The following is a 27,222-nucleotide window of genomic DNA, read 5'->3' as shown; positions in this document are numbered from 1 at the left end:
TGTTATAAAGGCTTTTAATGCCTTTTATTTTTAGCAAGTCCTCAACTATTTTAGAGAGCTACATGTGATTCAACCTTAATTATTAGGAATATTAACTCACTAATCTGCTTTAAACATTATTAATAATTTTTCCAAATAGAAACTAGTTCTGCCCCCTTTCTCAACAACACAATGTTAAGATATTTGTTGTCTCAAAAATACCTTCTATAGGTTGATTTCTTCATTGGTAAAAGTTTACATTACTATGTTTTCTATCAGCTATCAGAATGATCCAAGTCTCCAGAAGCTGATTCCCTGAGAAAGGAATAATTGTTGATGTTCAGATATGTAGCCTATCTGGAAATGAGCAGGTTTTTACACATAGGCTGAAGAGACACACAGCAAACCATCCTTACAACATATATCTTTAATTAAATTGATATTGGTGAGTTAAAAAACATTCAGTGAGAAGATGACAGCTAGGGCAATAAGGTATCCTATGACTATTTATAATAAAATGTTTAAAATAAAAAAGAGTAAAAAACATTGATTGGCTTTTTGTAATTGAAGAGGGAAGTCTAAATAAGTATTGTCTTCCCAGTTCTTGTAAATGTGAGACCACAGGAGACTAATTCTTACATAAGAAGCACCAGGAAAAAAAAAAGTTAAGTTTGTGTGGTAAATTTGTTTCTCAAAATTGTTGGGGAGTTTGCCCAGTAAGGGATGAAAAGAAAAAAGATGTCAAAAACATCAAAACAGGGGGCATTTGTCTTGGAGAATATAGCAAAAAAAGAAACTACTCCATTGGATATTATAATTTGATATGTAATATGAACCTTTAAAATTCTGATTAAAGTGGCTAAAATGACCTATATTTTTTTAAAAAATCAAATAAGAACTTAGGGGATAAAACTGAAAATAAATTTACTCTCAGTAGTAATGATGTAAGAGTATAAATTCTCTCACATATAAAATCTTGCTGTCTGTATTCTAGGCATTCTTACATTTTCTGTTAAGAGTGATTCATTCCAGGTCACATCAAAATGACTCAACATTTTGAGCAAAAAGGCTGTTTACATAATATACACATTCTTTACTTACAGAGCAAAATAAGCTTAACACTTTTATATTAAAAACCTGGGATACAGTAGGATTAGTAGCACCATGAAAAATAATTCTTCCCCCAAACTGCAGTCTTTTATTTTACTCAGTGTGATTCTTCTCTTAATTGAATTTTTAATGTGCTGTTTTACTAACTGGGCAAAATATATAATCTTCATCTTGTAATCCTTGGAGAAATCATTCTGGACCCATAAAGTAAATTCACTTCGTGATTTCTTTCATAAAAAAATGAGAGGCCTTGCTCTGACACATTGCTGAGGTACATCTGAATCTTCATGGTTACCAGTCAGCATGCTCTCTTGGTCATATATAGTAGCACCATTGGTGATAGCAGTGGTAAAGTTGGGGAGAGTGAGACAATGAATCCTGGGAATTTTATATATATGTCACATTTAAAAACACAACAAATTCTTCAAAATGTTATGTCCTCTTCATGCACACTTGGCATCGGCTAATACGTGTTCTCAAGTCTCCTGCTTTCAGTGTTTCTGACTGAGGTTTACTGAGAAGAAAGAAAGAAGACAATTAGAATTACCTTTTCTGACTTCAATTCTTTAACATTTTGATATTTCAATTGTATTATTGATTTAAATCCACACCCAAACATTCTCTTTGTGTTAAGTGGCTCAACTGATTGATTCAATGGTTTACTTCTGAGCAATGTGACCTAATGAGTGACTCGCATGGACCAAAAGCCACTATTGGACAAAGGCATTTTTGTGACTGTTTTCCCCACCAGTTATCTTGTATATTTGTTTCTCCTTCTCTTTCTCTGATACATTTTCTGGTGTTCCTTGAATGAAAAAGATCCAGGTAACTGATGATCAGTATTTGATAAGGACCATAAAAATAGTATCAGGGAGGGAAAAGGAAGGTACTGGAGAATGACAGTGATCAAACTATATTATGTGCATGTTCAAATATGGCATAATGAATTCCATTCTGTATAATCACAATGCTTCAATAGAAAAGAAAACCTCTGACAAATGATAAAAAAAGAAAAGGATCAAGTAAAGATAACTCAAAAGAACTATCACATAAAAACAATAAAGGTATACTGAAAACAAATTCAGTAGATTGAAGTATCCTGAGGTGCAAGTATTATGTGTGATCTTATGCATTCAAACACTTGGATGAGAGCCTTTAAAACATTCTTGGGCCAGGCATGGAGGCACATGCCTATAATCCCAGCAGCTCAGGAAGCTGAGGCAGGAGGATCCCAAGTTTGAGAAAATCTTCAGCAACTTACCAAGGCAACTTAGTGAGACCCTGTCTCAAAATAAAAAAATAAAATGGGCTCGGGATGTGGCTCAATAGTTAAGCATCCTTGGGATGAAGATCTGGTACCAAAAATAAACAAACAAAAAATGAAAAACATTCTGGGAAAGGAGATCATTGAATTGGAGTAGAAAACACAGATCACAGCTTCCATTCCTGGGTTGATCTCATTCTAATAGATGAACTGCTGCCTTTTTATTAAACAGGTCACAAACAGTTCCTTGTCTCTATTTTGTTATTGAAAGAAGACTAGTGAGCCATCTCTAACCATACTCATCAACATTGGTCAGGTTTGTTTTCTTGAACTGAGTCAGAGAGATGAGGAAAACAAGCAAGAAAAAAGGACACAGTCCAATAAATTCCCAACATTTGTTAGGGATAAACCACCCATGAATTTTCTCTTTCTTCCCTGTCATCTCGGAAGGAAGCTTTGGACCTGAATTAAAGCCATAAGTACCTTACCTGAACATGTCTGACACATCTACAGTTGCCAGCCAAAAGCTATAGGAGTTGGCATAGTAGTTACACGTTCCCCGCCCATGGCATTCGATGAAGGGAGCTGAACGAAACTCTTCCAAACAGGATCCAGGGGAAGCCAGGGCTTGACCTGAGCCCTCTGCTCCTGCACTTGTATGCTAAAAATACAAGAAAAAAATGTGCCACAATACTATGTGCCATAACATCTTAGTGAGTATCCAGTGAGGTGTAACTAGCTTAGTTTCACAAATACAGGACCAGAGTTAACAATAGTCTCCACATCAAGGGCGGTCTACAAAAGCAAATAGGTAAATTATGAAAATATATTATAGAAAATGTGTAAGGGGGAACACAGTGCTTCAACAGAAGCTATTTGAGGTTCAAGCTTCTTACTGTGCAAGTTATAGGGATTCCTCAAAGTGGTGAGAAATAAACATAGGATGGACAGTGAATTATAATGACAAAAGCAAGGAAGAGTGTTTTATACCATCATGAAGGAATAACCAATCCACAGAGAATCCCATCCTTGAGGACAATGTGGAATCTGGATGGTCTGACTATGAACTGCAATCACCACAGCTGGAGCTTCACATACTGCACATCTGGTAAAGAAAAGGGAGAGAGAACATAATTTACAGAGTGAGTATATGGTAAGTAGCAACACTGCTTCTTTGGAAGCCTTCCTGATAGGGAGGCCCATTAAGGTATCTTTAGGGCTGGAGAAAAAGAGGAAACAGCACTTTGAGAATTGGGTTTGCATAAGCACTATCTTCTAATATACAAAACATTATAAACTGAAACTGTAAACATTTTTCAGGAAACTAGGAACCACTGCTGTAACATTTCACTTTATATTCTGCCTTGATTTTTAGTATTCATACTCCTATTATCCATACCATAAGTGTTCTAAGAGTCTGATTAAGTGTATTTCATATACTACTTGCTATCAAAGTGCCCAGTGAGAGAGTAGACATTCAGTGACGTTACAACTATGGTTAAGAATAATGTCTGGTAAGCTGGATAAAACACAAATAGACAGTTGCTTAACCTCTGCTCATTATTCTTAGTCCAAAGCATACTTATTAACAATAGTATTTGGCCATATCCAAATAACTACAACATATCCAGAATGGTGGGCAGGTGTTCAGGCACTTGAAGATGTGGCTGAAAAATTCAAAATCAAGTAAAACAGCAACACATTAAATACAAATGAGTCTACCAGATTGTTAATAGGGGACCTCTTGAAGTATGACTTAGACCAAATTAGCCCATTTTGCCTACATATTACTTTTAGAGAACTTTTACTCCTCAAAGTTAAGACTGATAAAACTACTGCTCACATATGCAAACACACACACATTCTCTAAGGATTTAGACAAATATATTTAAAAGGGCATCTTGAGTTTGTTACAAAGACTAAATGAGGTTTAATCTTTATACTCACTGTTACAGGAACTATACTTTCCAGTGATTCATCCTTTACAGTTATTGGAACCCTAGATCATGATCAGAATAAAAGTGCCAATATCCAACATTCCTGGGAGATTGAGTTAAATAGGGTTCCAAGGCTCCAAAACCCCAGGAAATCACTATTTAAAGTACCATTCTCCTCTTCGTTACTCATGGGCCAAATCTTAGCTATCACTTTCTCTTTCCCACAGCTAATCAACTGCCAAATCCTATCTATCCTAATGATGTGATACATGTCTCCCACTGGAAGATCTAATCCATTCACATCAGGACTAAGGCAATTCTATCCAATCTAACTGGTCTCTACCTCATGACTATCCCTTCTGGAATCCATGTTATAAACTGATGGCTTTTTAAATCTTCCCTGAGGTGTAGCTCAAAAATTTGGTAGTCTCCTCATAATATACCAAATAAATTCCGAGCTATGATTTGGTACTGAAAGTATCCTACCATCTGAGCCCAAGCTAACTTTCTAATAATTTCTCCACATGCAATTGTTAAATACTATGTTCTAGCTACAGTGTTGAGAGCCACAGCCAAAGGGACCCCAGCAAACTTCCAGCTGCCAGCAAACTTCCAGCTGCCAGCTGATGATTGGCTCACAGCGGCCCCAGCAACATCTAGCTGATTGGCTCCTCTGCGGTGATGTTCATTGGGCTGTTTCCCTGCCCTTCAGACTGCCAGCTGATGATTGGCTCACAGCGGCCCCAGCAACATCTAGCTGATTGGCTCCTCCACGGAGCTGCTCATTGGGGGACTTCTTTGGCTCCGCCCATGCGACCCAGCCAATCAGCCTCAAGAACAGGTGGATTGTGGGAGGTGGTGAGGTTTGTGTGGGGGTGAGAGGCTTGTGGGAAGCCGGTGGTGGCAGTTGGGCTCTGAGGGTTTTTTCCTGAGGAGCTGTTTTGTTTGGCGTTTGTAGTTCTAAAAATAAAGTTAGTTTCTTTTGACAAGTGGCTCCTGAATTGTGCCCAGCCAGACTGCGGCATTACAGTAATGTATTACTCATTTTCATTTTCTCTGCCTAGTATGTCTTTTCCTTTTATATTGGTCTATGCCTCAAATTCTTTCAATCCATCATGGACAGATCAGTTTGAATACATTTTTTTCCATACAGCTAACTAGATTTTGCCAGTTGAAATTAAATCCATTTCCCTATGATTTTTAATGTTTCTATTTAATCCATCATAGCATTTAGCCCAAACCTGTCATATATCAGACTGGTTTATGTATATTTATCTAATGATTAGACTATAGTTTTTGTATACTACACTATGTGTATCATAGGACCTGGTGGCAATCAGATCCTCAATAAATACAGATCAAACTAAAACCACTGAATTGAATATTAAAAAGCACAACTGTTTACTTAACTGGGAGGAATATCATCAGATTATTAGCTGTAGACTAATTTCTGACTACCTAAATTAACTGGGGGTTGGTAAAAGCCAAAAGATAAACCAATGCCTCACCGACTAATGAATGGCTGGATGCTCTGGCCCTTCAGGGGTTCCATGCTCATTGGCATGGGCTCTGGGGTGGAAAGCCAGTAAGAATAGTCATTTCTTGAAGCAAAGTTGCAAACATTATTGATGTTGCAGAACATGAAAGGCATCGTACTAAAGCGACGAAGGCAGCTGCCAGCTGTCCCTAGGAAGAATTGGAAAGAGAAAGAGGAAGGACTGCATTATGATAACACCTTAGTTTCTTCTAAAACAGTAACAAACAATCTTTCAAAAAAGAAGATGACATTTTTAAGATAATACCTGCACTTTATTTCTTATATTCTAAGATTTACTCATATCTTAACATTTCTAAAATCAGGATATATTTTTTAAGAAATATTTTTAGTTGTAGATGGACACAATAACTTTATTGTTTATTTAGTTTTTTTTATGTGGTGCTAGGGATTGAACCCAGTACCTCACACATGCTAGGCAAGTGCTCTACCACTGAGCCATAACCCATGCCCATAAAATCAGGATATAATTTACAATTTATGAGACATTTTTTGTTCTATCTCATTACGTATTTCCCAGTGCTACTTTTTAACTGGTAATGCATCTTGTTAACAATAATATATTATGGAAAATATTTGGTAATTTACTATGTAAAAGGGAAGGATGTACACTGAATCCTAATATTAATATTTTTTACTCTGGGATGCCCTCTCTTCTAAGATGTCCCCAATCTCTTTAAACTTGGAGACAATAATAGTGCTGACCAATATGTACAGCAACCACAGATAGGTTTGGAGGTGAATAAGTAAGAAGGCAAAAAATAAGAGAGGAAAGAAGGATGGAGGAGAAAACAAAAGAAAAGGAACTAGACTTTGAAGTACAGAGTGGGTAGAAACAATAAGATTATCTTCACTAGTAAATGAGCCTTTCTGTTTCCATTCACTCACAAAAAGGTGATAAAAATTAGGTTCCCTCTCACATATGATATCTGTTTTTTTTTTCATCAGAAGTGAAACTGATACCATGCAAGTATTAAGCTATTAGTTATTGTGTCTCAGCTCCAAATCCACCTTTTATAGTCTACTTAAAAATATCAGGGTCTAGGACTTTACAAAGAACATTTCTACATTGCCAGTTGTCATTGCTGGTGTTTCGTGAATGCTGATATTTAAAAGCAAATTTTTGCATCACTGTTTTAAATACTGCAAATGTAATAATTTGAAATTTAACATTACCATTTAAAAATGTGTGAAATTATTTTTAATAGTTGAAAATTATACATTGTTCCATTTGTATTTGGAAATTATATTTCAATTCCATTACTTTCACATAGTTTAATCCTAATGCATTTTTTTTTTATTTTGGGGAATATTTTATTAATCATCTTATTATATTTTATTGAAGCAAAAATTTAAATAAAATAACTTTGTTAAACATTCTATGACCATAAGTCTTTATGGGTTGATTATTTTATTTTTTTATTTACTTATATGTTTATTTTGCAGTACTGGGGATTGAACCCAGGTGTGCCTTACCACTGAGCTATATCACTAGTCCTTTTTGTTTCTGAGACAGGGTCTTACTAAGTTTCTGAGGCTGCCTGCAAACTTGCCATCTTCCTGTCTCAGCCTCCCAAGTTGTTGGAACGACAGGCATGCACCACCATGCCCAATTTTAAATATTTTATTTTCATTGTAAGCTAGACTCTGTCAGTGAAGTGAGTACAAAAAAGAGGAAAATTTTGTGGGAGAAAGACTAGATAAAATTATCTAAAGACATTAAATTAAATTAATTTCATTAACTAGAAATTTGATATTTAATTCAACTTATCTAATGTCATATTGAATATAGACCCCTTTCTCTTTGCATTACATATTTTTTTCCAGTGCTGGGGATTGAATCCAGGGCCTCAAGCATGCTAGGCAAGCACTCTACTACTGAGCCACATTTCAGTCTTGAATTACTTTTTATAATTTCATAGTGCTTGAAAATTTCTAATGGTGTTCTATGGATCTGATCAATCATGATTATTATTAATTTACAACTGATTAAAAATAAAGACACTGTAAATTTTGATAATCACTAAACAAAAAGGTAAACTTTTATTACAAATAGATTTGTTTTCTCTCCCTTTCTTTCTTTCTTTGAGGTGCTGGGGATTGAACTCAGGGCTTCATGCATGCTAGACATGCTACCACTAAGCAACACCACTAGCCCCAGAAATAAATAAATAAATAAATATTGCTACCAGGGATAAAACTCAGGGGCACTTACCCACTGAGCCACATCCCTAGCTCTATTTTATATTTTATTTAGAGACAGGGTCTCACTGAGTTGCTTACTGCCTCACCATTGTTGAGACCGGCTTTGAACTTGAGATCCTCTTATCTCAGCCTACAGAGCCACTGGGACTAATGGCATGTGCCACTGCGCCCGGCCCCAGAAATATATTTCTGTTTTTTAATTTTTTTTTAGTTTTTGATAGACATTTTTAAAATTTATTTATTTTTATGTGGTACTGAGGATCGAACCCAGTGCCTCACACATGCTAGGCAAGCCCTCTACAACTGAGCCACAACCCCAGCCCAGAAATCTATTTCTTAATGAGACATATTAGAAATGAGTTATAGAGTTTCAGTTAATGGAGACTTTAACAAAGTTGTTATCTTAAATTGCCTCTTTGAATTTGTCTCTGAGGTATTTATACTTCAGGTCAATGTGGCACAGTGTGATATTTTATAGAGTTGGGGATGGTGAAAGGGAATATGGGAAAGGTATTACCAGAAGCACATTCATATACAGTTTAACTTTAAGAATCCTTGGAAACCAAGGATTTGAAAATTGATTCCTTTAAAATTATGCTTGTATACCTCTTGGAAATTCTTCATGTATCCAAAACAGTATGTTTATCTCAGACTGAATATGATTTAAAAAGACAGTGGGTCATCAGAATCATATGGAATTTAATATAATAGGTTTGGGATAAACCTAAGAGTCTTTTCCAAATTTCCTCAAGTCAAAATTAATTGATTTTGTCTAATTTATCTATTTTCCCAGAAAAAAAAATAAGTGGCTTAGAAAGAAGTGACTGCCTTGAGGTCATGTAAGAATAAATGACAGCATGGCAGAACTGTAAAAAGGATACATGCATTAGTGGCAAGGGTTGAATTCAATTCCTTTCTCCATCACATTTTACCTGTGTGATCTGTTAGCCAGTTCCTTGTATAAAGAAAAAAAATGTCATATATTTTTTATCATAGATGTGAAAATCAAATTATATAATAAATGTAAAAGCATTTGTACATTATTATAGTAATTTTAAAAGAAAACTAATCTATTGCCTAAATTTTGGACAGAGTTGGAAATATCCCTAGTCTCATAAAGAAAAGTAAGAGGTACTTTTATGGGAAGGCCCATAATGATAGGATCATGGCTATTTGTCATGTATATGCTATTGCCAGCCCACAATAATACAAGATCCTGGATTATAGTCTCCAAATTTAAAAAGACAGAGACAGAGATCCCATCCACTCCCAATGCCTTCCATATCCTGAAATCATAAGGCTCTACTACACAAATAGGTCTCATTATGTTTTTCTTTTCCTCCCAGAGAGAAAAGTTTTGGTATTCCATGTATCTGTCTCCTCCATCTTCTTTCTTACATACGATAATTCCTCTACTAATCAAAATAAAAACTATTTATTTGATCAGGTGATTGTTTCTTTAGAATCAAGGCCAAACTTACCAGGATTTTTTTGTTTATCCATCAAGATATCTCTAATTTAATAACTGAATGAGCACAAGAAAAGCCTGTGTAATCTAGAACCAGTCTTGGGATTTTGAGCCCTATCACAGCCTTCCTGTGTCTAAGGCCAAAACTATACCGCAGTCAGGGATAGTTTGTAATCTCCAAGTCTGAATGCAAACTGACTGTTTTTGATTGACCAAATACATGCATTCTGAAATGTTAAGATGACATACTGGATAGAAGACTCCATTTTATCTTTTCATTATATTTTTAAATTTCATAGTGCTAAAAATTTCTCATGGTTTCATATTGCCCTGATAGGTCAGAGTTGAAGTTTACAAGTTTGATTATACATTAGACTGTGTCAGTGAAGAGAGAATGGACAAAAAAGAAGAAAAATTTTATGGGAGAAAGACTAGAGGAAAATATTTAAAGATACTATTTAATTAATGAGATACAAAATATTTAAACTTGTCTAAAATAACATTAATTTAATGAAGATCTGTCAATTGTAAAATTAGAAAGGATGTAACATAAAGGAAGCAAAAGAGGAAACAAAAACAAAAAAATGAAAAGGAGAAAAATAAGAGAAATAAAAAAGAAGAGGGAAAAGAAAGTTGGGCAAACTTTCTTCTGCTTTATTTGGGTACATAAATTTATCTATGGCCCTTGGCTTCCCATTTCCTTCTACTCCGATGAGCCAGAATTGACCAGTGGGTATGGCCATATGCCCTGGGAACAGAGTGAGAAGATCAGACCTCTGGGGTTCTACTGCTAAACTGTTTTTATAAAATGAATGGCCCAGCTAATGAGACCTCAGGAAGCCTCCAAGTATAGAAATCCCAGAAACTACAAACCCAGACTATCTTTAAATGTCTTTATACAAATAAAATAGTAAATTCTAAATAGGAGCCCAGGGTCAAATAATGAGATCACAATATCCAACATCAAAATTCCAGGAAAAGAAATGTTGGGAATGAGAAAGTCCTTGAAAGTCATCCAATCCAGCTTCATTTCATCAACCAAGATGCCCATACCAGTATAGAAAAGATACATGGAAACACATGAAATGAACTAGATTCTACATGGAAATATGATGTTTTATATAACTTTAAGTTACTCTGATAATATTTTGTAAAACTAAGGCATTGTTTTAGGAACTACAAACTAGCTTAATTAAGCAATGACCTTACTTTCTTGGATCTAGGAACTAAGTCTTTTCAGAATTTATCTTTCAACTTGATGAAGACCAGTCTCAGAGAATAGGAAACTATCCTCCATGAATTATAAACATTGCCCACTCAGGCAGCTGCTATACTACAGAGAACAGTTTAATTTTCCTTAATAACTAAGCTAACTGAATGTAAATGTGGCCCTTTTGAAAAATACTTTTCTTTAGTCCAAGGAATATACCTCACACTAGCTAATTAATGCCTTTATTTTATGTTTAAATATTACTTATTTAAAAATCACAGGAAATATATTCAGTCGACCTTGACATGGTCTTCAATTTCAAATCTACAAAAGAAAAGGGTGATCTACTTTGTCCAAGGTTACCCTAGAATCCAACAGGAATTTCAAAACAAAAATGCACAATAAGAATAATTTGCCAATTATCTTACCTAAGTCTTGACCATGGGCTCTTTTATTTCCTTGAACATATAGGAGAGAAAAGCCTTCATAGACCTGGACTGTTCCCTCTGGGCATTGGGGTGCATCAGTTGTTTGGCTGTGGCGTGTGATGAGGAATCCATGAGCAACAGAGGAGGATCCTGGAGGACCTGGGGGACCTTGCAATCCATCTGGTCCTGGGGGCCCATCCAAACCACGAGTACCTATTTCCATGAAATCATCAGTATACAAGACTAAGTAAGATCTGACCCACTCTATGGCTATTGACAAAACATGGTGACCTCTTATATGTAATTTTGTGTAACAATGAGGGTCTCCTTCCATTTCCATACAGTTTCCCTTCTCTCTCCCTTTCTCCCACCCCACTCGTCTCTGTTTAATGTTCATCTTTTCCTCGTGCTCTTCTTCCCTGTTCTGATCTTAGTTGCTCTCTTTATATCAAAGAAGACATTTGGCATTTGTTTTTTAAGGATTGGCTAGCTTCACTTAGCATTATCTGCTCTAATGCCATCCATTTCCCTGCAAAAAAAGGGGAGTTCATAACCTACTTGAATCAAATGTATGGAAGATGATATGTCATGAGCTTTGTAATGTTTTGAACAACCAATAAAAAAACATGGTGACCTCATTTAATTAGTTAATTTATTCAATATTTACAGTGTCTATAAAGCCATCATAATATTTCATGAGCACCAATTACAAGTAATAAACATATGGTTTCTGTTTTCAAGGAGATCTAAATGTATTTGTTTTTCCTCTAGCATTGCTTGAAGACATCAGGCCCTAAAATAGTAGGTTAATGAAACTATGGATGGGAAGAAGTGATACAATTGGGAGCCTATATGTAATTTATTCTCTTGCTATACTAAAGTAGTCTGATTCCCATGACCAAATTTCAGCCTGCTGTTTTGTTCATCAAGGAAAAAGGAAGGGTGTTGTTTCTACAGGTCTGCCAGATTCAGTGCTAAAAAAAACACTTTCCTTTGAATCTGTCTGATAAATTATTCTCAGGAATACCTTGATGTTTAGAAAATAGGGAGAGTGTCCTGTAGAAGCCTTTTCAAAAAAAAAAAAAAATATATATATATATATATATATATATATATATAATTTTAAAGTTTCTCTTTGTTTATTTATTGGTACTGGGGATTGAAGCCAGGGGCCCTTTACACAGACCTTTTTATTTATTTATTTTTTATTTTGAGACAGGGTGTTATTGATTGGCTGTGGCTGGCCTTGAACTTGGGATCCTCCTGCTTTAGCATCCACAGGTGCTAGAATTATATGTGTGTGCCAACGTGCCTGGCCCCAATTGCCTATTTCAATCTATTATTGGCTTCCCTTAACCATTCAGTCTCTTGATTTGAGCTTACTTAAAAGTTTTCTTTGTATACAGGTGTTTAACCACTATGTACGTGTAGTCTTGGATTTTTAAAAAATTTCATAGCAATACTTGTGATGAGGTTGACACCTACTTGTTTCTTCCCTGGAAATATGAAATTAATGAATTGGAAGGGTGTTGGCTCTAGGAAGGCCATATGTATTACAACTCTGCCTTGTTGCCACTGATATTTTTTGCCAATACAAATTATTTATGCTTATATTATTTAAAGTTATATTTATATTATCTAGAGTTGCTAACATATATCAAGAGTCTACTGAGTTTATGATTTTCTATTCCTATTTTAGCAATCTTACATGAGTGTTTTTTTAAATTACAAGTTGACTCAAATTCTTTTTGGAAGTAGGTTGACTATAGATGGAAATTTAGTGGATACTAGAGTCAATATTATCAGGAGCAGTTTATTATTGAGTGACCTCTAGAGCTCTAGATTCACTAGCCAGCTCTGTTTCTCAAAAGGAAGATCTCAGAGCTCTAAGTGGAGGCCTATATCCTGAGGCCTCCCAGTCTTAAAGACCACCATCAGAAGCACTGTTTTAGTTGTCTTACCTGGTTGACCTGGCAGACCTGGGTCTCCTTTGCGCCCTCCAGCACCATCAAAGCCAGGGAGTCCATTGCGTCCAGGATCTCCTGGAGGGCCAATTGGACCTACAGGAAAAGAAATGGGATTTTCAAATGTGAATAGAATAAGCCTACATCCAGATAGATCTAGCATATGTAAGGTTCTTTTTTATTCCTTTATTTTATTTATTTATTTTTATGTGGTGCTGAGGATTGAACCCAGGGCCTCATATGTGCTAGGCAAGCACTCTAGCATTGAGCTACACAGCCCTAGCCAATACTTAAGGCTCTTCAGCCACTACATTCAAATTCTGGTTTTATGCTAAATCCAGAGAAGTGAAGAAATAGCTCAGACAAAAGAAGCAGACAAGAATGCAGCCTTAGTTTAAACATTTCATTTGCCTCTGAGGAGATCCCCTTAATATGGTAGTTGTACTCTCCTCATCTTCAGAACCAGATAGGAATGCAGGTCCCCACTTTTGTTATCTATCCCACCACATGGAGGGCTGTAACTGCCAGGTACACTTAATTTATGGATAGACTGACACTCATTTAATAAAGGGGAAAAGATTGAAGTTAGTTGTATAATCAAAGTTGGCTGTAAGCATACAGTCAAATGGCCAAGTAGAACAAAGTTAGTTTTAAATCAGAGGGGAAAGTGGTGCAGGTCTATAATCCCAGGGACTCAGGAGGCTTAGACAAGAGGATCACAAATCTGAGGCCAGCATGGGTGATTTATAAATATGCTATCTCAAAAAATAAAATAAAATAGAAAGGGCTGGGCATGTAGCTCAGCAGTAGAGCACCCAGGGTTCAGTCCCCAGTACTGCCAAAAAAGAAAAGGGAAAGTAGTCTGGGAAAGTAGTAGGTAAGTGGTCCAGCACAGGCATGAGGCCCTATGTTTGATCCCAAGTTCCATCCCAATTGCCACATCTTTCTATTGGGTGAGGTGGAGAAAGCACTAGACCATAAGTGCATGTCCATTTCATTACAGTGTTTTTAACATTAGTCTTTCAAATTAGAATGACCAGACAAGCTAAATGAAATGCCAGTAGGTCTAAAAGAAATTCCAGCATATGAAATTAACATTTTTAAGAAAAAAAGAAATGGGCCCTGTGGTGATCTGGTATTTTACTAGTTGCTGAGATTATCACAAACTGACATGGAAAAGGGAAACGTTTAAAATGTTTTTTTTTAATATTTATTATTTAGTTGTAGTTGGAAACAATACCTTTATTTTATTTATTTTTATGTAGTGCTGAGGATCGAACCCAGGGCCTTGCATGTGCTAGGTGAGCATTCCACCACTGAGCCACAACCCCAGCCCTGTAAAATGTTTTAAGTAGATATGCCTAAAGACATGATTGACAAAGGTACCTGGTAAACCTTGAGGGCCTGGTAGTCCTGGTGGGCCTTTTAGTCCAGGTTGGCCAGGGACCCCTGGAGGACCAGCATCTCCTTTGATTATAAAACTTTGTCCTGAAGGACCAGGTAACCCAGGAGGACCTATGAGGCATAACATATAAATGTGAAGGTGGGGAAAAGAAAAGTCAGAAGAAATGAATGCCAAAGTGACCTAAGCTCGGTATAAGAATTGGTATGAAAGAAACAGGCATTTGACTGCTGCCATATCCAACATAAATATGTTGGGAACACTACCATTATCTCAACCAGAAGACAGAAAAATAATTCTCTTAGGGCCAATAGAAAAATGGGCACATCATCTTTATTTTTGAGCCTTGAACATAACTCAGTTACTACAAAATCTAATCTAGTATGAAGCAGCAAACACTTCTGTCAGGGGAAGACAATCTCATTCCCTGACAAGCCCATTCTGCTTCTAACATTATTTGCAATTCACTATTTGTTGTACTTGTCAAGGGACCCACTGAACTAGTAGGGAACTGTAGCAGATGCCTTCTTTTACGGTTTAAAGGAAACCTCCATAAGCCTCTTAGCAAAACAAACTGTTTAAATATAAAAATAAACAAACATACACATGTGATTGTTCTTGTGATCTACTCAACTAAAAGTATAAAAGCCAATAAAATCTCAACTAAAGCATTCTTGTTGATCCTGTATCTAAAATTTAAAAGGTCTGCTATCAATGTTACATTAATAAAATGGTTTATGGCATTAGTGAACTGTGGATTTAGATGCATGACAGTTTGGATGAATGATAGAATGCAAACTTTCAAGTTCTTTAATGTGTCTAAGCATCAGTTCTAACTAGCTTCAGGAATAATTCTTACCTGGGGGCCCTATAAGACCTCGTTCCCCTTCAGGGCCAGTTGAACCAGGTACTCCAATGGGTCCTTTCATGCCTGAAAAGAAGGTACATATAATTGCACATTGCATCCATCACATCAAAGCAGCAGAGCCACAGCCTTTACTCAGACAAACCAGAAAACGGGTATCTTGTCCCAAAAGAGTTTCACTTAAAGGGAAACCTCAAAACATCCTTTTAAATACCTGGGAATCCCGGAACACCAGGGAGACCAGGATCTCCTTTCATTCCATTGAGACCTGGCCGGCCAGGATTACCCTAAATAAATGAAATCATCAATATCAATGTTAGGAAAAAAAATGAGGGGAGGAAGGGGAATGAGGGTAGAGATAATGGAGAATGATTTATAGCACTGTTTATAGAGTGCTTCTAGGATTCAAATCCCACCTTCACCTGTTATTACATTGTGGGATTATTTAACTTCTTCAACTCATAGTTTTCTCATCTTTAACATGGAGAAAAAATAGTTCAATTACTTTGTGCAGTGGCAGCGATATATTTAAATGAGATAGTTCATATTAACTGTTCAGAAAATTGTTGGATATGGAGCATGTTTTTAATAATTAGTTAATTATTATTTTATTATTAACAATACTCTTCCTTTGTAGTTTAGATCTCAGGTGGTGAATGCTTGTGTTAGAATCACATGTAGACAAGACAAAGTTTGAAAGACAATAGCAAACACACTGTAGGGCCTGTTATTTAATTGGGTTTGAGACCATGAAAAGTGTGGAGAGAAGAAGAGTAGAAAATAGCTTTAGAATGAGTCTAAAGAAAGAATTTAGAATGGCAAGTTCATTTAAGAGGCGATTGCAGTTGGGTCTGGGGACACATTACTGTAATCATAGAAACTTGGGAGGCTGATGTGGGAGGATTCCAAGTTTGAGGCCAGCCTCAGACCCTGTCTCAGAATAAAAAATAAAAAGGGCCGGGGATGGAGCTCAATGGCAGAGTGCCCCTGGGTTCAATCTCTAGCACTAGAAAAACAAGAGTATGTACAGGAGGTCTTCTCCTGGTGAAAGATGCTCCTGGGTATTAGGTTCTAGAGGCTTCTACAGTAGTTTAAATGTAGAACAATGAACCTCGTAATAATAGGAATGAAAAAGGGGTAAGTCAAGAATGTCCTGTTATGCCAAAATATAAGATAATGCCAAATAAAAAGTGGGGAGAAGCATGATAGAAAGTCATAGGATCCACTTCAAAGGGTCTTTCAAATCTGGGACAATGGGAACATGAAAATAAGTAACAATGGTTTAAAAATCTATAAATCATTGAAAAAAAGCAAGAAATGTTGAGTCCCTACTAATCCAAAGTTTGTAAATAAATAGGAGAGCAGGGAGGGCTCTTGCTTACAGTAGGTTTGACTGGTGGTATATGTGGAGGGAATGCTAGAGTTGGGAAAAATCATGATATTGCCACTATCCCAGTAGAAATTGGTTGAGGCAAAATTCACTGATTGATATTCAATGCAGGGAAATTCTCAAAAGGAACAGCATATTTGCATGATCTTAATGTCCTTTTCCCCAGTTTTGCTTGTTAGTTCCAAGGGGAAAAATAACAACCATAAAGAGAAGAAACTGGACAACAGCTTGACTAGATTATAAAAATTAAAATCACAAATAAGGAACAAAGGGACATCAGGGGGCCTCTTCTCTTTTACCCTGAGATAGACACAATATCACCCATGTAGTATTCCAATTGATGATGCATAAACTGAATCTAATTATGAAGAAAAATCAGACAAAAGAAATTATATTCTATTTTTTAGATGGGATGAGGTTACAATTTTTTGAATTATTAATTTATTTATTGGTACTTGACATTGAACCCAGAGGCAATTTACCACTGGGCTACATCCCAAGTACTTTTATTTTTATTTTTGAAAAAGTTTTGATACAGGGTCTCCCTAAGTTGCCTAGGACCTTGATAATACTGAGGCTGGGATGTAGCTATAGCTACAAGGGCTATAGCTCAGTGGCAGAGCATTTGCCTAGCACATGTGAGGCACTGGGTGCAATCCTCAGCACCACATAAAAATAAATAAATAAAATAAAGGCATGCTGCCCATCTATAACTACAAAAAATATTTTAAAAAAATAAATAAATTACTGAGGTTGACTTTGAACTTGTGATCCTCCTTCTTTAGCCTCCAAGTAGCTGGGATTACAAGCATGCACAAGGCGCCTGGCTGAATTTTTTTTTTTTTTTTTATGTTAAGGTCATGAAAGAAGAAAAAAAGCATAGGCTTAAGAACCATTCCAGATTGAAAGAGACTAAGGAGACATGACAATTACATGATTTGGTATAGACCCTGTACTAGAAGAAGAAGTGCTAAAAAGGACATTACCAGGTCAACTGAAACAATTGGGATATTAAAGGTAGAAATTAAAATACTATTTTGATGATCAATTTTTTGAAATTGACAACTATACTATACAGTTACTTAAGATGGCATTTTTAATGAATATTTTTTAGTTGTAGTCGGACCTTTATTTTATTTATTTATATGTGGTGCTGAGGATCGAACCCAGGGCCTCACACATGTTAGGCAAGCACTCCACCACTGAGTCACAACCCCATCCCCTAAGTTTTTAAGTCTAGGTAACTAGAAGAAGAGTTTCGATGCTATGGGGAAAAGGTTAGATACTGGAAAACTTTAAGAGCCACTATTTTCTAGATGATATATTTTTTTTCCTGCTATAAAGTAACCTTCACAGTTAGAAGACAGCCCAGACTGTCTGTGAAATCTACCAATAATCTGATTGAATAAATGAAAGCAGTTTCAAGGATTCATAAAGAAGTATATGACCCTCTGGATCATTCTAACCAAGGTAGAAAGGACAGGAGTGGATATGCTATTGTTCTGTTTTTATAGGTGCAGACAAAAACTCAGAGTGTCTGTTATAGTCACAAAGCATAGGTGTGCAGTGGAACTGAAATTTGACCCTAACTGTATAATTTAAAGTCTAAAATATTTCCACTTACCATAATTACTTCCCTATGGATGGACTCATGCACATGCAATGTTCTGATATACATGTCTCCTTTGCATACATTTGCTTTCACTGAGAGTGAAGTAGCTTTTGAAGAACCCTTTAGTTGGAAGACTATAGGAAACTTTCCTTCACCATTTTTTTAGCTCACCAGTGAGCAATACTTTCAGGTGAACACTAATTAAAATGTTATAGCTTAGAATTCTCATTTTGAATGCAAACACCCATAGTCCTCTCTCAAATATCTATTTCCATTTCCTACCGGAAGTCCTGGTGGTCCTTGATCTCCTTTCAAACCAGGCAAGCCAGGTGGCCCAGGTGGGCCTGGGTTTCCCCTCTCTCCTTTAATACCTCCATTTCCAGGAAGACCTCTGGGACCTTCTTGACCTGGTAGACCTTGATAATGCACAACAAATGACCACATTTCAGTATAGTATACAAGTAGCATAAATGTCATTCTTTTAAAATATTAATAATCTTTGTATTAATTTGTGGGATAAAATCGAGATTCCATTAAAATATACAGACTGTTCCTGATGTAAATTCGATTGAGTCATTTTTGCTATTAATGCTGGATTATAGAATAAAACCAACAAATTCTATCTTAAAAAAAGGACTCAGGACATACTTATATTTACTTCTGTAATCCTTAACAAAGTGACTTAAACTGAAATGAAAGAGACACAATGGGGCACTCTTTTGAAATTGGAGAATGCAGATATCAGAATCACCTGGAAGGCTTGTCAAAATCCTGGGCCAGATCAGTAAACTGGATGAAGGGGACTGAGGAGGAGGAAGAAAGGACAGGGAAAAAGAAGAACAATAGAATGATTCTGATCATGTATGTGCATGCGAGGAAGTGACACAATAGGTCCAGGCATCAGGTGTATACACAGGACACTAATTTTAAAAATAAAAGAAGTAAACTTAGAGTTTGGATTGAAAAGGGATGACAGGAGTGGAGGGAGAGAAGTGGGAGGGGGAAGTGCTGAGGACTGAATTGGAATGCATTGTTTCACAAATAAAATAAACTCCCTGAGTTGTGATTATGTCAAGTTGTACCCTAAAAAAGTGTAACTAAACAGAAAAAAAAAATCCTGGGCCCACCCCCAGAATTTTGGCTTCAGTCAGGCTAGAGAGGGGCCCAAGAATTTGCATTCTAACAAAAATCCAGAATAAGCTGAAGCTGCTAGTTGCAGGATCACACTTAAAGAACCCCTGCTGTATGGTTATTAAGGATTGAAGCCATTTGTCTCCCTGTGATTAAAAGTAAGTTACTTGGGACTGGGGGTGTAGCTCAGTAGTGGCACACTTGCTTACCACCTGTGAGGCCCTGAGTTGGATCCCCAGCAAAACAAAAAGAAACAAATGCATTTAAAAAATAAAAAGAAAAGAAAAAACTGCTCTATTTGAAAGAAGTTATATTTATTCAGCTTTTGTTACTATGTAATTAAGATATTGAAACAAATAACTTTAATTTCATTTTAGGGATATGGTTGGTACCTGGAAATATTTGAGAATGTCAAAAATTTACTGATTTAAGGCTGGGGTTGTGGCTCAGTGGTAGACCATTTGCTTAACATGTGTGAGTCACTGGGTTCAATCCTCAGCACCACATATAAATAAATAAAATAAAGGTCCACTGACACCTAAAAATATTTTTTAAAAATTACTGATTTAGTACTCTTAAAATTTATTTAAAAATGTTTTCATGGGCTGGGGATGTAGCTCAGTGATAGAGCTCTTCCCTAGCATGCACAAAATCCTAGGTTTGATAGATTCATTCATTTGTTTATTTATTTGTAGTACTGGGGATTGAACCCAGGGCCTCATGCAAAAATTCTACATACATCTTGTAAACAAATAAAATAATTTAAAATGGGATTAAGAATATTTAGTTTCAATGGGCCTTTATTTTATCTATTTATATGTGGTGCTAAGGATCAAACCCAGGGCCTCACACATATATGCTAGGCGAGCACTTTACCACTGAGCCACAACCCCAGCCCCTGAAATGGGATTTTGATAAGCCTTTTTTAGTGGAAGGGAGTACCAGGGATTGAACCATGGGGCACTTAACCTCTGAGCTACATCCCCAGCCCATATATATAACATATAATATTCATGCATTTAATATATAATGTATGTAATACATATAATATACATATAATATAGACACATATTTGAGATCCTCCTGCCTCAGCCTCTGGAGCTGCTGGCATTACAGGCGTGTTCAACTGTGAGCTGCTAAGCTTTTTTCATTATGCTATGTTTAAAACCTGTCTTTCTAAATAAAGATATTGTTAGAGGAAAGACAAGGATGGTGGGAACACGAGGGTTCAAAAATAATTCTATAAAATGGGCCCACTGTGCTGACTCCCACATGCTTTCTTTTCCAAGAAGCAATTTACCTGTAGCCCTGCATGGCCTCAGTGGACAGGATATGTCACACTCCTTGGCAAAATACCTGCTCACTGCAGGAGAAATGCAGGCCCAAAATAAAGTTGATAAGAGGAACCCCAGTTACCCTGAAGGGGGAGTCTTTTGTGACCAGATCCTGAAACTCAGGGAGGTAAGGATAATTCCTCTTAACAATAAAATCTGTAAGAATGTATGATTAAGAATCCAATTAGAACTAATCAGCAGGAGCCAAGGTGACATACAGTTGTCATGGCAACAGGGACATGAAAGTCTGTTGTCACCCTGCTATCAGTCAAAAGTCAAAAAGTGTACCTAGGCGGGAGTCTCTGGAAACTTCCCTAGGATCCCTAATAAAACTGAAATGCAGGAGAGGCCTCAAAGAGCAGATGACTGTTCCCTTTCCCTTTTCCTATCCCTTTAATGAACTCATTCCTGTTACACTCTGAGTGAAATGTCTAAAATCTTTCTGACTTGATCACAAGAATAGGGGTTTGAAGTGGAGGTCTTTGTGCTATCTCATTTTCCCAGAAGGCCCCATCCCTGTAACAATACCAGGTCCATTAAGCATCAGGGAGAACTTAACATTGGCCAAGTCTTTTGTCAGCAGATGAGAAATAGATGCTACATATTTACAGAGTGATTGGTGGTTAAGGCTGAGACTAAATATTCTGGACTTAATGATTACAAAGTCCTAAGTAATCAACAGTACATAGCTTACACTTATACATTTTCTCCTCTGGTAGCCTTACTTCTTTATTGATTTCAACAATAAAATTGAAAATATGTAGGTACTATTATTATTTTTGTGGTGTTGTGGATCAAACTAAGGATCTTTTGCATGCTAGAGAAACATTCTACCACTGAACTACAAGCCCAACCCCTATAGATATTGCTTCTATGGAATCATAACAGTCATATGAATTTAGAATACTTAGTTTACATAAAGACAATGGGGGGCTGGAGATGTGGCTCAAGCGGTAGCGCGCTCGCCTGGCATGCGTGCGGCCCGGGTTCGATCCTCAGCACCACATACAAAGATGTTGTGTCCGCCGAGAACTAAAAAATAAAATATTAAAAATTCTCTCTCTCTCTCCTCTCTCACTCTCTCTTTAAAAAAAAAAGACAATGGGTCATCTTTTTGATCTGAGATTAAATTTAAACTTTAGTTTCTTTCACTCTTAAGAGGATCACAAGTTTAAAGCCAGCCTCAGCAAAAGTGAGGCACTAAGCAACTCATTCAGACCCTGTCTTTAAATAAAATACAAAATAGGGCTCAGTGGTTGAGTGCCCCTGAGTTCAATCCCTGGTACCCCCCCCACACACAAAGATAGCAAGAATACCATCTACTTTACTATGTTGTTGCAAGGATTAAATGAAATAACATGTATGAATTACTTAGCACAGTATCTGGCACACAGTAAGATAAAAGTGTTGTTTTTATAGTTATTGTTACTATTATTAATGTTTTTGGTACTGGCGATTGAACCCAGAGGCCCTTTACCACTGATTTACATTCCCAGCCCTTTAAAATTTTTTTTATAATTTTGAGATAGGGTCTTGCTAAATTGCTCAGGACCCTGTTAATTTGCTAAGCTGGCCTCAAACTTGCAATCCTCCTGTTTCAGCCTCTCAAGTTGCTGGAACTACAGGTGTGCACCACTGTGCTCGGCTACTGTTATTATATTTATTACTACTAAAACAGAAAGAATGAACATATTTAAAAATGTGAGCCTGTTTTTAATCTTTTAGTTTTCTATGTAATTTCATTATGTAACACTACTCCATCTTGCACATGAGAAAGATAAAGCAGGTTCACAACAGTGTAATAACTGTCTTTATCATAAACAATTGAATTCAAATAATCATCTTAGCTTGGCAACCAGACAACACAAAAATCGTAAGAAAAAATTCCCAATCATAAGTAAAAAGTTGGGGTACTTTATACTTTTAAAAAAATGCCCAAAGACGTAGTTGCTTAGCTGAAATATAGTATATAAGGTTTTACTAGCAAATTTTCAGTTTTATGATTTAGACTAGATGTCAGGTAGCAAATGAGCTTATTAAGAGAAAAAAAAACTATCTGTGAATGATCCTGATGACGACTACAAGGTAAGATTTAAGAGGGGGAAAAGATTCTTTGACAACTGACCATCTTTCCCAGTTAAGTTACCAGAACTGTATCATTTGAAAAACTAAACAGAAAGGGGGGTGTTGTTCTTTTTGCAATTAAAAGGAAATATTGGGAATTTTAAGTTAACTTAAACCTGATGCTTAGGGTTCCTTAAATTTATATTAATGAGTTACTAATGACATAAGGGACATATAGATTTTATTTTTAACAATATTCAATAGTTTCCCTCTTCCCTTACTGAAAAGAGACAGGAACACATAGATCAGGGCAATGTGAGCCCCCCCTGCTGAAAAAAATTCAAGGAACTGAAATCAATATGTAGAGATCATAAATGGGCCAGATGTCTGCCTAAATAATTGTCTTAATGAAATATATAATGTAAAAATTGTTTTCATTTAAACTTCAACATATCTCTAAATAGGATTATGTATTATAAACAATCAAAACCACGAAGACCTGATATAATTTCAAACACAATTCTACATAACTCATATTACCTTTACTAGAATGTCAAAACTCAAGCAGATATTGTTTGAGGATGACAACAATGTTCAATAACTTCTGAATTACAGAAAAATAAAGTACATTTCTCTTATCACATATATAAAGCTTAAAAACAACAAACAACAACAACAAAAAAGAATTGACCAGTGAAGAGTCTAACCTTGAAAACCTGGGAAGATCAGAGTTCACCAAAGCCCAAAGATCGATGTTAGCAGTATCAGACATCACACAGTACAAAATAAGATTATGAGTTAGAAGTGGTTCACATTATAGCACAAGTTAAACAATAATCCTCTTTGCCAGCATTTCTAAACCTTCAGCATAATGAGTATGCAAACAGAACCATACAGGAGAGTAGAGAGCCAAACCTTTTTAAATTGAGCTTAGTCTAGAGAATAAGCTCCCTGTATTCATTAATTAAAAAGAAAAATGGAAAACTCTACTGAAGACATGTTAACATTTCTATTGTGGTTTTCCAAAAGTTAGATTCTCAAAACATTAAAATTGGCAAAATAGTACCATTTCACTGACAGCCTTCAGTTTCTTTAACAAAGTGGTAATTTTGGATGAATTTATATTAATCTTGGCTTCTGCAATTCTTTCATATAAACAACCCGGTGAAAATTTTTTAATATGTTCAGACTGAGATAATAATTAACTTTAAAGGTCTCAATGACAAAAAATACATAGATCATTTGTGACAAAATAGAAAAATCAAAATACAAGTATGCCATTACCAATATATCATGTACTTTTGTTCATCTTATTTGAAAATTATTCTATGAAGCCACATTCTGATTTCTTCCCATAATTTATCAAGAGACTTTCTTCTGTGAATTACTAGTTGCCATAAGTTAAAGAGAAAAAGCCTATATATACATGTATACCACTGAACTTCAAAATAAAAGATTCCAATTTTCCAAAGATGTAAAGACTATCAATGAAGGGGTACTATAAGAATTTCTACATGCAAATCCCTCCCCAAACCACAGAAAATATCACAATTACTTAATTATTATTCAATGCACATATTAAGAAGGCTATTCACTATTAAAACAAGGATCATTAAATAAAAAGATAAAAGCCTACAAATAGAATGCCTCTTGGTTAGTGTTAATTGACTATAAACACAATTTCCTTTTCTTACAAGTCTTGCTATGATTTGTAAACACTTAATTTTAGCAGAGAGAATAAATTGTGCTAAAGTACTGAGTCCCAGGAGTTAGAAGACCTAGGATTTTATTCTTGACTCTGCTACTATATATATATATATATATATATAATATAATCCTCCAGCTCAATTAAATCTCTGAGCACAACGGGAATAGTGTTATCTACTGTAGCCTACCTCACAGGATTGTTTTAATGATCAAAGCCAAATTTTAAAAGATAGACTTGAGTTCTGCCAGTTGCAAGGTGTTACAGAGAATACAGAGATGAGTAAGACACAAACTTTGCCCTCAAGGAGCTTACAATAAAAGTACGTTATATGATGTAAGTGCCACATAAATAAGAAACACTATCATCACTGCCCAATAATAAAGCTTTTAACACATTTGATCATTTGAAATTTAGAAAGCTAAAACTGGCTTTTTTTTTTTTTTGCTTAAACTGTTTCTAAACCATGCACAGCAAACTAACTTTTAAGTCAGCACTCAGACCAGAGCACAGTCTTGCCATGCAATTAGTTCAATAAATTATAATTTCTACTCAATATAGTTCAGAGTTCAAGTATAGACTCATGTATATGTGACATAGAAGGGCTCAAAACAAGAACTCTTAGAAAAAAATCTCATTGAAATATGACATTTTAAGTTAGTAGCAAGAGAAATTTTGTATAATTTCATAGCAAAACTTCTAAGACATCAATTTTTAAAAGGTTACATTTTAATGAGTTATATGCCAAATCAATTTTGTATATGGGGCTCTCACTTCACTGTTTTTCAAGCGACCTAACAAAGTTTAAGTAGAAAATAAAACAAACACTTAAAGTCTTGTATGTAAGTGGTAATTGCTATAGATAAGCTGATGAGTTGACAGGTATTATTTTAAATCTAAATTTTTTTTATATTTCTTTTGAAAAAAATTAAAAATTATTTTGTTCCACATTTTTTGTTGATAGATTATACTTGAACATGTTACATATTTATACATTCACACAATATTAAATCTAGTTTTCACTTAAGTTTGCAGTCTTCAACTATTACAAAGAAGACAACCACAGAGACCAGGTTCTCATAACTATAATTTAGAGCACATTTGGTAAATGGGAAGTTGTTAAATCTGTTTTAAAGTAAATGAGGCTAATTTTCTTTTTTTCCCTTCAAATATATTTTAGTGCCTTAGTAAAAAGAAAACTCGTAGCTGACAGTCTAGTCTAGCAGTCATCAGGGCAGCTGAATTCTAGGCATAGGCAAGATAGGCAGATCAGGACTTAAAATTACTTCAAAGTACCTTGTGGTCTTCTCTTTATTTGGATGATAGTTAAATCGCAAGTACTATCTTAACCTTCTTGACACCCATTTAGAAAGACCATGAAAAGCAATTATTAGGGGTGGATGGAAATTTTGAGGTAACAGAAAACAAGAATGTGGATTGAAGGCCCAGTCTGCTATGGCTGAGTGTTTCCTGAAATGGTATAAATAGTTTTGTTCCATTAACTTATATTAATAACTAGAACAAGAGACCAGATCTAAAAGCATCAAGTCATAGGATATGTGGAAGTATGATATGGTACCACTAGAGTTATAGACATTTAACTAAATGTTGGGGAGCCCTAAGTTCCAATTATGCCAACAACCAACAATATTACTTTGAGCAAGTTTTTAAACTCTTTGGCCCTCTGTTTTTTCACATGTGACAAAGATTCCCTCCTTGACCAAATTTGGACAGGTGCATCCAAGAGTTCTCTTCTCAGCTAGGTTTCATCCTTGGGCCTGTGTATAGTCTGCAAGCCCACTTACAGCAAGTATCCTGCTAAATCAGTATAGGGAGAGTCCTCCAACTCTCAATATCTGACCAAGTGCCTCATCCTTCACCCTTGGTATCTAAGCCCTTGGTCCACCTTTAGCAAGAATTCCATTAAATCCAGTTTAGCAAGAATATCTCCCCCCCAACTTTGATTTTAATATGTTTTCCATCACTGATATCCTTGTTCTGTTCCTTGGTAATAAATCTATACTTGTCTTTATTGCATCTGGAGTTGAGCTCAGTTACACTCTTCTATTTTAGGAATCCCTTCGCTACTGTAGTAGTCTTCAATAAAATCTGTCCTGCCATCTTTAATATGTAATATGAGTAATTTCTTTTTGATATATATAAAGATTAGAATTCTTCTAGATCTGGCATTCTGTGGTTCAATGAAATGAGACTTTAGGGGAGTAAGAAACTAGGGAATCAATTTGGATAGAGACAGATGGCTTAAGTTTTTTAATTGTTCATTTTGAAAATTATGAATTTTAATTTGTAAAAAGATAAAATGTGCTTCCAGGTTTCAGGTATATACTTTTTTTCTCTTTTAATCCTCTCTAGAAATTTGAAAAGGTCTATTTATTTTAAATAATAAACAATACATTCAAATACTGTGACTTTTTTCACTTCTGATTAGGTGAACATTAATTCTTACTAAGAATTAGCATTTTCTTTTGGATAGCTCTTGATAATTGTTCTTTGTTTTGTACTGTTTACATGTGTGTGATTAAGATAAGTTTAAGAGCCTCTAATTTGTGTTGATTGCATTGATTTTTTTCTACTCTAA

The 27,222-nt window shown here is 35.7% G+C and overlaps 1 protein-coding gene across 1 annotated transcript in view; it reads right to left on the bottom strand.

Moving 5' to 3' along the window:
* Positions 1–437: 437 nt before the first annotated feature.
* Positions 438–27,222, bottom strand: part of COL4A5 (collagen type IV alpha 5 chain) — a 221,814-nt gene continuing 195,029 nt past the window's right edge. The window contains exons 42-51 of the mRNA XM_081276854.1: positions 18,672–18,805; positions 15,602–15,674; positions 15,382–15,453; positions 14,507–14,635; positions 13,118–13,216; positions 11,157–11,369; positions 5,799–5,976; positions 3,344–3,458; positions 2,842–3,014; positions 438–1,603 (exon numbers count right to left, since the gene is read on the bottom strand). Coding sequence (XP_081132980.1) covers positions 1,522–1,603; positions 2,842–3,014; positions 3,344–3,458; positions 5,799–5,976; positions 11,157–11,369; positions 13,118–13,216; positions 14,507–14,635; positions 15,382–15,453; positions 15,602–15,674; positions 18,672–18,805 — 1,268 coding nt within the window. The 3' untranslated portion in view covers positions 438–1,521. The remainder of the gene's footprint in view (positions 1,604–2,841; positions 3,015–3,343; positions 3,459–5,798; positions 5,977–11,156; positions 11,370–13,117; positions 13,217–14,506; positions 14,636–15,381; positions 15,454–15,601; positions 15,675–18,671; positions 18,806–27,222) is intronic.

This window comes from Spermophilus citellus (assembly GCF_964194105.1).
Source record: "Spermophilus citellus genome assembly, chromosome: X".
NCBI classification, from domain to species: Eukaryota; Metazoa; Chordata; class Mammalia; order Rodentia; family Sciuridae; genus Spermophilus; species Spermophilus citellus.
This window is presented reverse-complemented; position numbering and strand designations above follow the sequence as displayed.